The following is a 13,583-nucleotide window of genomic DNA, read 5'->3' as shown; positions in this document are numbered from 1 at the left end:
GCAGTACTATGTTAAGAAAAAATGTGAACTGAGATCTTTATTCAATTTGGTACAGTGCTGATCATTCTCCATACAGGAAGTGGTAAAAGTTTAAATAAGCTACCTGATACTTAAGCATTCTATATTTTTTGAAAGTTGCATGAAAACGAATCAATTGCTAACATCTTGATTTATTTACATTTTGTAGGATTATCCATCTCCAGGTCCTTTAACTGTGCTCTGAAATAGAAATTCATGCCAGGTAATACCATGATGTTTACAAATTCAAACTAATATTTTTCTTTATAATTCTCTTTGCAGATTCACAAACATTAGAGTCACATAAAATATCCACACATGCAACTGAGAAGCAAAATAATATAAAGATGAGTCATCATTTTAGAACTGCAAGAGTTCCACCCAGTTAGGCCATTCACATTCCTTATGGTGACTTGGGGACCTCATATGACATCAAAATAAAAATGAGACTTTTGCCACTTTCTTTTTTACAGCTCAGAAAATTTAAAAGAACATAAAAGGAAACAGTCCAGGACTTCCCAGACCAAAGTGTGAATACTGTCAGCAAATTTACGGCTTTGATTAAAGAACTCACCAGGAGTTCTGCTATTATACTCCATCTCTCTGCAAGTCCTTGAATTCACACTAAGTTAGCACAGAAGCAGGATTTGCAATTAACAGCAACGTACTCTGTAATATTTTGGCTGCTGATCAAACAGACTGGCCTTTTTTACCAGCCGCATTGTCATCTACTTTAAGGGCAAAATGAAGTAAAATCAAATTTCCTCTTATGTTCCTCTTCACGATCAAATTAACGTCTCTACCAGGTACAAATGAAAACATGCCAAAGAAACCTTTCTAAAGCAAATCAGAGAATGAGAGACGCCACTGCTGAGACTGAGCTCGCCTGAGCGATCCGGTGGCAAACAGAGACAGTCAGGGTTAGCAAGGAGCGATGGCAGAGAAGCCACAGGTCAGTAAGCTCAGGGTGGGGGCAGAAATGGGGAAAGAAATACTTTTGACTGCATTGGATAAAATCAAATCACTGTCCGAAAGGCAAGGGGGCAGGGAAGGCAGCTTCACAAGCAAAAATATAAACAGAAAGGGTAGCTACCAAGAGATTCATGTTTCTCAAAGACACACGCCTGTCAGCTTTCTCCTGTGGAAAGGGGTTAAAGCTTTTAAATGAACTGGTGTGACCAATGCCAACTCAAAAGGACCAAAAAAAAGGAATGTAGAAACAATGAGAGTAAGTGGCAGGACCAAGGCTACCTCGAGTTCTCTCAGAATCCCGGATTGTCCACAGGTTTCCAGATCCTCCAGCGCTTGGGACCAGAAGTTCTCCTCTTGCTCGGCCTCGGTACTGTCGGGAGCCCCTGTGAAGCTGCTGTCCAAAAGCACCGTCTTGGTTAAGAACTTGCCAGACATATATGTATATATCCGTTCATATACGTGTGTGTGTGTGTTCAGTCACTCAGTCATATCCAACGCTTTGCAATCCTATGGACTGTAGCCCGCCAGGCTCCTCTGTCCATGGGATCCTCCAGGCAAGAATACTGCAGTGGGATGCCATTTTCTTTTCCAGGGCATCTTCCCAACCACAGGAACTGAACCTGAATCTCCTGTGGGCAGATTCTTTACCACTGCACCATTTGGGAAGTCAAATACATACGTGTGTGTGTGTGTGCACATGTGTGTCAAGCTGTGCTAAACTGCTTCAGTTGTGTCCAATTCTTTGCGACCCCATGAGCTGTAGACTGCCAGGCTCCTCTGTCCATGGGATTCTCTAGGAACGAATACCAGAGGGGGTGACCATGCCCTCCTCTAGGGGATCTTCCTGACCAGGGACTGAACCCTCGTCTCATGTCTTCTGCGTTGGCAGGTGGGTTCTTTACCCTAGCACCACCTGGGAAGCCTCTCTCTCTCTATATATATATATATTTGGGTCCAGAATCTCCCTCCCCTTCATCTCACACACAAAATAGAGATTCATTTTGGATCTGGCTTTCTTTCAGTTGTGGCCTCCAAGTCAGGCCAGTTCTAACAGAAAGACACTGTAGGAAATTAAAAATGTCTCAAAGACTGGAAGGACCATGATCTTACTAACTGAATTCACAGATATTGCTGAGTGAGCTGTGTCAACATGGCACCGGTGGGGATATCTTTCAGCTACTCTATCTGAAGGGAACGAGAAATCAAACTTTTCCTTGAGAGAGAAAAACATGTTTTCCCTATTCATTATAAGCATCAGTATAGATCAGTTAAATGTTATCAGATTTATGAGTTTCCTTAAAATATTTTGGTAAGGAGCACACTGCTAAAATAGACTCTCAGTTAAAAATATTGGGGAGGGAGGAAGAAGGGGGGTTCAGGATGGGGAACACGTGTCTACCTGTGGTGGATACATGTCGACGTATGGCAAAATACAATATTGTAAAGTAATTAACCTCCAATTAAAATAAATAAATTTATATTAAAAGATATTTTAATGCAGAAGTATTGTCCTCCTAATAAAGTATTTAAGTCTTCAGTTTGCAAAAAAAAAAAAAACAAATCGAATCCTAAGTTGAAAAAAAATTTTTTTTCATGTAATTTTATGTGAAGCTGGGCTTCTGTGGTGGCTCAGATGGTAAAGAACCCACCTGCAATGCGTGAGATCCGAGTTCGATCCCTCAGTCGGGAAGATCCCCTGGAGAAGGAAATGGCAACCCACCCCAGTATTCTTGCCTGGAGAATCCCATGGAGAGAAGAGCCTGACAGGCTACAGTCCATGGGGTTGCAAAGAGTCGGATACAACTGAGCGACTCACACACACACACACAGCTACACACACACACAGCGTGAAACCACCTTCTAAATGAAAGGAGCGGGAACCAGCCACAGAGTGAGGATATGGCTCATAGAAGTAGGCTTTCCCCATGTGCTACTGCTGTTCTCATTTGGGGAAACGTGTGTGGCAGAGCCCAGATTCCTGCTGGGCAGGCTCAAGTCTTTGAATCAGCCATGGGGCCAGCATGGACGGTGACAGTGGCTTCATGAACCCTTCCAACGTGAGCAGGAGGTGCTACAGGAAGTACAGAAGTTCACATCTGGCCCAAATGACCCGGAAGCAGTTGGGACAGGGCAGCACTTGGTGAAAACCTTACCCACTGATGGTGGACCGGTCCCACTCTTCATTACTTAGTCCCACATCTGGGTAAGTCTGGCTTCGAGGCTTAGTGACTGGGGACAAACTGCCTCTTGGTTTGGGACTTCTCCAGTCATAGGTGTTGAAGTTGTAGCCTGAGGCCTGAAAGCCAGTGCCTGCAACAAAAACAAGGCATTCATTATCTAGTAACTTGTCTTTTTTCTGTAGTTTCCATTTGTTTATTCAAGGGGTCTGACTTTAACTGAATTTGGGATCATTAAGGCCATCAAGGCAACACTTAATTCTTACATTAAAGACACACTCATGTCTAATCCCAATTGATTATATACAGGGCTCCTGCCCTCCCCTGTGCAGCTGAGAAATCTGCTAGGAGGGGGGATATATAAAAATCTGTATCCAGCCCTTTCTAGAGCAAGCTCCAGGAGGTCAGAACCCTGATTTGCCTGCCCAGATACCCTGTGTCCACCTGCAGGGTGCAAGAGGGCTTCTTACCCAAGTCTCTCTTTCTGGGAGTGGAATCTGCCACCAGAGGTGGGGTCTAGGTCCAAGGAGTCACCAAGGGGTGCTGGTTGCAGGGTGTGGACCAAGCACAGAAAAACTGGCTGGGGCCCACAGATGTTAGGCATGGGCCTGAGGATTACTTCATCTGCATTGTTAGTAGAGGGGTCGATTAACTACAGCAACAACAATGATACTAAACCCAGAGCAGGCGTTAACTATGCACCCAGAGCTTCATTAAGTCCTTTACTCAGGGCTTCCCTGGTGGCTCAGTGGTAAAGAATCTGCCTGCCAGTGCAGGAGACGTGGGTTCGATCCCTGATCTGGGAAGATCCCACATGCCATAGCGCAACTGATCTCGTGCGCCATAACTATTGTGCTTTGCCCTAGAGCCCGTGCTCTGCAACAAGAGAAGCTACCACAATGAGAAGCCTGTGCACCGCAGCTAGAGTGTAGCCCCTATTTTGCCACAACTAGAGAAGAGCCTGTGCAGCAATGAAAACCCAGCATAGCCAAAAATAAATAAACAAACAAAATGATTCAAAGTCCTTTATTTGTATCACCTTATTGATTCTGCATAATTAATTTTCTTTGAAGGTAGGTACTGTAATTATTTTCATTTGAGGACCTAGTTGGTACTTGCAAACCTTCCCAGGGGTTCCAGGCCTAATTCCACAGGCAGGTCTTCCTAAAACGACCTCGCTGAGAAAGCTCCGGGGGGGAGAGGGGGGATGTCTAAGATCAGTCAAGGCTCCCTTCTCACTTCCCAATTCACAATTGTTTTCCTGCCCCTTTACAAATGAGAGGCATATTTCTCATCCATATCAAATCTTTGAACGAGCTTGACCCTGGGATATAAAAGCTCCCAGCCATCAGTCAAGAGATAGATAATTACGGAAAGGCTCGGTCCTGAGGGAAGGTCTTGGAGCGGAGCCTTATTTCAACCAGGCACCGACTCAGTGCAAAGCTTTTAACTCCTCTCATCCATCGATCTCCCTGTGTCTCAGAATTAGAATTCAGAAGGACAGTTGTCAGAGTAAGGAGGTGCGCACATTCTGATGTTTATTCGGCCTGCAAAACAAAGGCTGACTTCCTTTCTGACAGGGAGTTAAGTCTGATTAGCTTGATGAGAAAGTGAGGAATGGCTCTGACAATCAGGTTACATAATAGACAATTTCCCACAAATCTGAGCTAAATCTGTGGCTTCATATTTTGACAAGAATATATTTAAAGCATATTTACCATAGACTAGAAATTACATTTTTTTGTTAAGTATCATAATTTGGGGAGGGAAAAGTTAGGATGACAACCTTTAAGTGTGAGGTAGGGTCTGCAGTGTTTCAAAAATTTTCAGGGGGCTTCAAATGGGCGAGCAGGGGCTGATTGGCAGGTCTGAGTCTACGTTAGTGCTGTAACCACCATACGTGACTTCAGACATCACATGAGGTTGTGACTCATTACATGTGTGTTTGCTTATGTGTGTGTGTGTGCTCTGTGTTCAGTCGCCAAGTCATGTCTGACTCTTTGTGATCCCATGGACTGTAGCCTGCCAGGCTCCTCTGTCCATGGGATTTTCCACTCCAGAATACTGGAGCGGGTTGCCATTTCCTCCTCCAGGGGATCTTCCTGACCCAGGGATTGAACTCGCATCTCCTGTGTTTCCTGCACTGGCAGGTGGATTCTTTACCACTGAGCCACCTGGGAAGCCCACATATGTGTACTGGGTTGCAATATAATACTTATTTCTTACTGTGGTTAAAGCACAGCATCTAGCAAACAGGCCTAGAGCCACAATTTCACATTCATTTAAATGACCCGACAACCTGAGGTGGCTATCTCCCTGCCATTCCTTTGCTTCACCTTCCCCCTTCACTTTCCCTCTACTTGTTTAGTACTATAATGCTATCCTTACTATTAGTTAGAGCCCAGAGAAAGCGGGACGTCCCAGGATAATGCTTTTTGATCAAGAGGATTTAACCTCCATCACACAGGGGAAAGCCCACAGCCGCATCATGGAAATACCCGACGCATCTCCTGTTTTAGGACACCAGGCATCAGAAGTCCTTAGTGCAGAGGCAATATTTACAGTTCCATATCTCATTTTCTTTCTTGGGTAACTGCAAGTGTGGCTAGACATTCGGGGAGAAGTTTTGCATGATGAATGTTCAGTTTTCTGTCCAAAGTGTTGAATTATGGGAACCCTTGAGTCTCTTCTTAAAGGGGAGTGATGGGGCAACACTACATTTCACCTGGCTCCCTCTGCCAGGCTATCCATCTTCTGAAGCAAATAAACTAACGCCCAAATATGTGACATCACTTAAAAAGAGTTAGGGGAAGTAAGTCCACACCTCACTTCCCCTAAAGGCTTTAAATTTGCTAAGAGCAAAATGCTAAATGGTGGTGTCCTCCCAGGGGCATCCTTCTCTGATAGGCATTAACCTGTAATGACCATTCAGTTCCCAAGGGAAATTCCAACCTGTTTTAAACTGAGCAGATTAACTTTCTGATTTTTCTTCCGATTGATGTAAGTAGTTCTTGGTGACTTGAGCAAGACTGTAAGGATGGGCTTGAGCAGATATGAAGCATCATTACTAGGAAAATGCCTCTCCCCACAAAAAGGCATGTCTGTCTATATCAAGGAAGACTTGTCTTAAGAAGTACTATTAAAGGATTATCATGCTACAATGAAGCAGGGCATGAAAAGAGGATATACAATTCAAATATTTGGGTCTTGGGTATAAACTTAGAAGACCTGGTCTGGTCCATGTGATGCTAGCACAAAGAATGAAGTAAGAAAAACCCAGGTTCAAATCCCAGCTTTGCCACTTGCTTGCTCTGCAGTCTTGGCCAATTTGCCTTCGTGTAAAACACGGATAGTGACACATGCTTCACTAGGTTGATATGAAAATTAAAGAGAATAATACACATAAACACTCATGGACATGCCTGGAACACAATGAGGTTTTAATGAAACCTCATTCAATGTCCATTACTTTTATTATTTACTAGGCAACTCAAATTTGTCAAGGTCTCAGTCTCATTATAAAACAGGGAAAGAAGGAAATTAGCATTTCTGACTTAGTAAATGTTCCAGGGGCTTCCCAGGTAGACTAGGGGTAAAGAACTCATCTGCTAATGCAGGAGACATAAGAGACATGGGTTCAATCCCTGGGTCAGGAAGATCCCCTGGAGGAGGACATGGCAACCCACTCCAGTATTCTTGCCTGGAGAATCCCATGGACAGAGGAGCTTGGCGGGCTACAGTCCATGGGGTTGCAAAGAGTTGGACATGACTGGAGTGACTTAGCCAGCACGCATGCACCAGCACCTCTAAGGCTTGTCAGGTGCTGCAGGAGGAGCTGAAATACGAAGATAATAAAACCAGGTTCTTGTCTTCAAAAAAATGCACAGTTTAGTATAGCTTTGGGAGAAAGAGGAAGAGAAACAGGCAGAGATAGAAAGTGAGAGTTCTATTAGCATGTAAGAAGTGTTACCCTTTCCATCTGAACACACTGATAGAAAAGAATAGAGATCTGTCTGGGGATCAGAAAGCAGGTCATGAAGGGGGCCAATGGAACGGTGACATACGAGCTGGGACTTAAGAGGCTAAGCAGGCATTCACCAGTGGAAGCACAAGGGAAGCTGAGCAGGAGGAGAAGCTGAGCAGGAGGACTGAGGAGGTACCCTCACGGCAAACCTCGCTGCCTAGCCTTATGTTCGGCCAGTGGCTGCCCGCTTCACTCTCAAGGCGTGAGCAGTAGTCCAGGGATCTTCCGGTCCCTCTAACCATCTGTACTTATTCCTCCCCAGAGGATGAGCATCGATTTACCCCATTGGCCCAGCTCTGGAAAAGAGCCCTGGGAATGTAACCTTGGGCCCTTTCCGGCTCTCCTCGGACTCATTCTCTCCCACTGCTGTAGCACCATGAGGTAAGTCAACCTGAGTTCCACTCCTGAGGCTCACTGAGCTCAAAGGTGGCAGGAGGCCAAGACTGCAGCTATGGCTGTGGCAGACTACTAGTTGCCTGTCAAACATCCACTCTTCCTTTCATCTTTTTACCAGTTTTGAGGGGGCATATTTTGGGGGTGCTCAGGGAAAGACTTATTTCCTAGCTTCTCTTGAAGTTAAGTGTTAATTTAACTATGTAAAAAGTTCTGGCCAATGACATGTAAATGAAACTTCTGGAAGGGCTCCTTACAACCCTCTTTTCTGCTGCCCAGAATGTAGATGGAATGTAGATGAAATAGCTGCAGCCCCAACAACTATCTTGGGCCATGGAGTTAACCCAGGGATGGAAACCAAGTGCTCGGCATATTAGAGAAGAAATATTTAAGAGCATGGGTCCTTCATGACACTGTGGAGTTATATACTAGCTCTGAAATGCCTATTTCTTTATGATTTCAGTCACTCTGATATCAGGGTTTTTAGTTCTATTCAACTAAGTCAAATCCAACTGACAAGCTGGGGTTACAGTTTGCTTCATAGATCTGAAAAGTGAAAGTGTTAGTCAGTCAGTTGTGTTCAACTCTTTGTGACCCTGTGACTCACAAAGGGTCACCCTTTGTGACTCTTGTCCATGGGATTTCCCAGGCAGGAATACAGGAATGGGTAGTCATTCCTGTCTCAAGGGGATCTTCCCGACCAAGGGATTGAACCCTGGTCTCCTGCATTGCAGATTCTTTACTGTCTGAGTGCCTGGGGAAGCACTCGTAGATCTGACTTCCCCCTTATTAAAGTCCCAGCATCTGACTCGGGGTGGGGTAGAGAAATAGGAATCCTGAGTCTGGCTGTATGTTCAATCCAGCTTTTCTAACAACTCCCGACATTGCCAAAAAAAAAAAAAAAACAACAACAACAAAACTAAAAAGTTGATATTTTAATCCACTGCTGACTCCAGTTTTTATTTCCCAACAGATTTAGAACTGATAAAGGCATCAAATCCCTTATGATTATACAGTGGAAGTGAGAAATAGATTTAAGGGCCTAGATCTGATAGATAGAGTGCCTGATGAACTATGGAATGAGGTTCGTGACACTGTACAGGAGACAGGGATCAAGACCATCCCCATGGAAAAGAAATGCAAAAAGCAAAATGGCTCTCTGGGGAAGCCTTACAAATAGCTGCAGAAACAAGAGAAGTGAAAAGCCAAGGAGAAAAGGAAAGATATAAGCATCTGAATGCAGAGTTCCAAAGAATAGCAAGAAGAGATAAGAAAGCCTTCTTCAGCGATCAATGCAAAGAAATAGAGGAAAAGAACAGAATGGGAAAGACTAGAGATCGCTTCAAGAAAATTAGAGATGCCAAGGGAACATTTCATGCAAAGATGGGCTCGATACAGGACAGAAATGGTATGGACCTAACAGAAGCAGAGGATATTAAGAAGAGGTGGCAAGAATACATGGAAGAACTATACAAAAAACATCTTCACGACCCGGATAATTACGATGGTGTGATCACTCATCTAGAGCCAGACATCTTGGAATGTGAAGTCAAATGGACCTTAGAAAGCATCACTACAAACAAAGCTAGTGGAGGTGATGGAATTTCAATTGAGCTGTTTCAAATCCTAAAAGATGATATTGTGAAAGTGCTGCACTCAGTAGGCCAACAAATTTGGAAAACTCAGCAGTGGCTGGAAAAGGTCAGATTTCATTCCAATCCCAAAGAAAGGCAATGCCAAAGAATGCTCAAACTACCGCACAATTGCACTCATCTCACATGCTAGTAAAGTAATGCTCAAAATTCTCCAAGCCAGGCTTCAGCAATATGTGAACCATGACCTTCCAGATGTTCAAGCTGGTTTTAGAAAAGGCAGAGGAACCAGAGATCAAATTGCCAACATCTGCTGGATCATGGAAAAAGCAAGAGAGTTCCAGAAAAACATCTATTTCTGCTTGACTGACTATGCCAAAGCCTTTGACTGACTATGCCAAAGCCTTTGACTGTGTGGATCACAATAAACTGTGGAAAATTCTGAAAGAGATGGGAATACCAGACCACCTGACCTGCCTCTTGAGAAATCTGTATGCAGGTCAGGAAGCAACAGTTAGAACTGGACATGGAACAACAGACTGGTTCCAAATAGGAAAAGGAGTACGTCAAGGACGTATATTGTCACCCTGCTTATTTAACTTACACGCAGAGTACATCATGAGAAACGCTGGACTGGAAGAAACACAAGCCAGAATCAACATTGCCGGGAGAAATATCAATAACCTCAGCTATGCAGATGACACCACCCTTATGGCAGAAAGTGAAGAGGAACTAAAAAGCCTCTTGATGAAAGTGAAAGAGGAGAGTGAAAAAGTTGGCTTAAAGCTCAACACTCAGAAAAGGAAGATCATGGCATCCGGTCCCATCACTTCATGGCAAATAGATGGGGAAACAGTGGAAACAGTGTCAGACTTTATTTTCTTGGGCTCCAAAATCACTGCAGATGGTGACTGCAGCCATGAAATTAAAAGACACTTACTTCTTGGAAGAAAAGTTATGACCAACCTAGAGAGTATATTCAAAAGCAGAGACATTACTTTGCTGACTAAGGTCCGTCTAGTCAAGGCTATGGTTTCTCCAGTGGTCATGTATGGATGTGAGAGTTGGACTGTGAAGAAGGCTGAGTGCCGAAGAATTGATGCTTTTGAACTGTGGTGTTGGAGAAGACTCTTGAAAGTCCCTTGGACTGCAAGGAGACCCAGCCCGTCCATTCTGAAGGAGATCAGCCCTGGGATTTCTTTGGAAGGAATGATGCTAAAGCTGAAACTCCAGTCCTTTGCCACCTCATGCGAAGAGTTGACTCATTGGAAAAGACTCTGATGCTGGGAGGGATTGGGGGCAGGAGAAGGGGACGACAGAGGATGAGATGGCTGGATGGCATCACTGACTCGATGGACAAGAGTCTGAGTGAACTCCAGGAGTTGGTGATGGACAGGGAGGCCTGGCGTGCTGCGATTCATGGGGTCGCAAAGAGACAGACACGACTGAGCGACTGAACTGAACTGAACTGAACTGAACTGTTTAACATTGAAACATCTAGTGCTGTCAAGGTACTAAAAACCAAAGCTTGCTTAGAGAAGAGTGAAAAATTCAAGATGTAGAGTACAAGATAGTGCAAGGGACTATCAGGAGACGAAATCCATAAAACAGTTGGGGACTAGATTGAAAAAAACTCGGTGTTTTAAATTAAGGATTTTTGGCTCATCTAAAACAGGGAATCATCAAAAGGCGTTTTTTTTTTTTTGTTTGTTTGTTTCTTTGTTTTTAGAGGGGGCATTGTTTGAGTGGTGGCTGCGCGGGTGCAGGAAGGCCGAGAGGAGCCACTCCACGTTCAAGGTCAGGAGGGGCGGCAGTGAGGAGATACCCCTCGTTCAAGGTAAGGAGCAGTGGTTGCACTTTGCTGGAGCAGCTGTGAAGAGATACCCCATGTCCAAGGTAAGAGAAACCCAAGTAAGACTAGGTGTTGCGAGAGGGCATCAGAGCGCAGACACACTGAAATCATAATCACAGAAAACTAGTCAGTCTGATCACATGGACCACAGCCTTGTTGAACTCAATGAAACTAAGCCATGCCCTGTGGGGCCACCCAAAATGGGCGGGTCATGGTGGAGAGGTCTGACAGACTGTGGTCCACTGGAGAAGGGAATGGCAAACCACTTCAGTATTCTTGCCTTGAGAACCCCATGAACACTATGAAAAGGCAAAATGATAGGATACCAAAAGAGGAACTCCCCAGGTTGGTAGGTGCCCAATATGCTACTGGAGATCAGTGGAGAAATAACTCCAGAAAGAATGAAGGGATGGAGCCAAAGCAAAAACAACACCCAGTTATGGATGTGACTGGTGATAGAAGCAAGATCTGATGCTGTAAAGAGCAATATTGCAGAGGAACCTGGAATGTTAGGTCCATCAGTTCAGTTCAGTTCAGTTCAGTTCAGTCGCTCAGTCGTGTTCGACTCTTTGGGACCCCATGATCACAGCATGCCAGGCCTCCCTGTCCATCACCATCTCCTGGAGTTCACTCAGACTCACGTCCATCGAGTCAGTGATGCCATCCAGCCATCTCATCCTCGGTCGTCCCCTTCTCCTCCTGCCTCTAATCCCTCCCATCATCAGAGTCTTTTCCAATGAGTCAACTCTTTGCATGAGGTGGCCAAAGTACTGGAGTTTCAGCTTTAGCATTATTCCTTCCAAAGAAATCCCAGGGTTGATCTCCTTCAGAATGGACTGGTTGGGTCTCCTTGCAGTCCGAGGGACTCTCAAGAGTCTTCTCCAACACCACAGTTCAAAAACATCAATTCTTCGGTGCTCAGCCTTCTTCACAGTCCAGCTCTCACATCCATACATGACCACTGGAAAAACCATAGCCTTGACTAGACGGACCTTTGTTGACAAAGTAATGTCTCTGCTTTTGAATACGTTGTCTGAGTTGGTCATAACTTTTCTTCCAAGGAGTAAGCATCTTTTAATTTCATGGCTGCAGTCACCATCTGCAGTGATTCTGGAGCCCAAGAAAATAAAGTCTGACACCATTTCCACTGTTTCCCCATCTATTTGCCATGAAGTGATGGACCAGATGCCATGATCTTCGTTTTCTGAATGTTGAGCTTTAGGCCAACTTTTTCACTCTCCTCTTTCACTTTCATCAAGAGGCTTTTTAGCTCCTCTTCACTTTCTGCCATAAGGGTGGTGTCATCTGCATATCTGAGGTTATTGATATTTCTCCTGGCAATCTTGATTCCAGCTTGTGTTTTTTCCAGTCCAGCATTTCTCATGATGTACTCTGCAGATAAGTTAAATAAACAGGGTGACAATATACAGCCTTGATGTACTCCTTTTCCTATTTGGAACCAGTCTGCTGTTCCATGTCCAGTTCTAACTGTTGCTTCCTGACCTGCATACAGATTTCTCAAGAGGCAGGTCAGGTGGTCTGGTATTCCCATCTCTTTCAGAATTTTCCACAGTTTATTGTGATCCACACAGTCAAAGACTTTGGCACAGTCAAGAAAGCAGAAGTAGATATTTTTCTGGAACTCTCTTGCTTTTTCGATGATCCAGTGGATGTTGGCAATTTGATCTCTGGTTCCTCTGCCTTTTCTAAAACCAGCTTGAACGTCAGGGAGTTCACAGTTCACATATTGCTGAAGCCTAGCTTGGAGAATTTTGAGCATTACTTTACTAGCACGTGAGATGAGTGCAATTGTGCGGTAGTTTGAGCATTCTTTGGCATTGCCTTTCTTTGGGATTGGAATGAAAACTGACCTTTTCCAGTCCTGTGGCCACTGCTGAGTTTTCCAAATTTGTTGGCCTACTGAGTGCAGCACTTTCACAATATCATCTTTTAGGATTTGAAACAGCTCAACTGGAATTCCCTCACCTCCACTAGCTTTGTTCATAGTGATGCTTTCTAAGGCCCACTTGACTTCACATTCCATGATGTCTGGTTCTAGATTAGTGATCACATCATCAGGACTATCTGGGTCGTGAAGATGTTTTTTGTATAGTTCTTCCATGTATTCTTGCCACCTCTTCTTAATATCCTCTGCTTCTGTTAGGTCCATACCATTTCTGTCCTGTATCGAGCCCATCTTTGCATGAAATGTTCCCTTGGCATCTCTAATTTTCTTGAAGAGATCTCTAGTCTTTCTCAATCTGTTGTTTTCCTCTATTTCATGAAGGTCCATGAATCAAGGCAAATTGGAAGTGGTCAAACAGGAGATGCCAAGATTGAACGTCACATTCTAGGAGTCAGTGAACTAAAATGGACTGGAATGGGTGAATTTAACTCAGATGACCATTATATCTACTACTGTGGGCAGGAATCCCTTAGAAGAAATGGAGTAGCCATCATGGTCAACAAAAGAGTCTGAAATGCAGTACTTGGATGCAATCTCAAAAATGACAGAATGATCTCTGTTTGTTTCCAAGGCAAACCACTCAATATCA

General features: G+C 44.2%; 1 protein-coding gene across 11 annotated transcripts in view; it reads right to left on the bottom strand.

The window, feature by feature from the left end:
* Positions 1-13,583, bottom strand: part of GRIP1 (glutamate receptor interacting protein 1) — a 762,378-nt gene that overhangs the window by 31,676 nt on the left and 717,119 nt on the right. For 6 of the 11 annotated variants that reach the window (XM_069584697.1, XM_069584701.1, XM_069584702.1 and 3 more), the window contains 2 exons: positions 3,144-3,300; positions 1,270-1,381 (listed from right to left, as the gene is read on the bottom strand). In XM_069584697.1, the coding sequence (XP_069440798.1) occupies positions 1,270-1,381; positions 3,144-3,300 (269 nt within the window). Of the gene's footprint in view, positions 1-1,111; positions 1,157-1,269; positions 1,385-3,143; positions 3,301-13,583 lie in introns of all 11 variants that reach the window. The other 5 variants (XM_069584696.1, XM_069584698.1, XM_069584703.1 and 2 more) reach the window with 2 other exon arrangements.

The sequence above is a fragment of the Ovis canadensis genome, chromosome 3 (genome assembly GCF_042477335.2).
Source record: "Ovis canadensis isolate MfBH-ARS-UI-01 breed Bighorn chromosome 3, ARS-UI_OviCan_v2, whole genome shotgun sequence".
Classification (NCBI taxonomy): Eukaryota; Metazoa; Chordata; class Mammalia; order Artiodactyla; family Bovidae; genus Ovis; species Ovis canadensis.
Note: the sequence above shows the minus strand (reverse complement) of the source record. Positions and strands in the feature narration are given on the sequence as shown.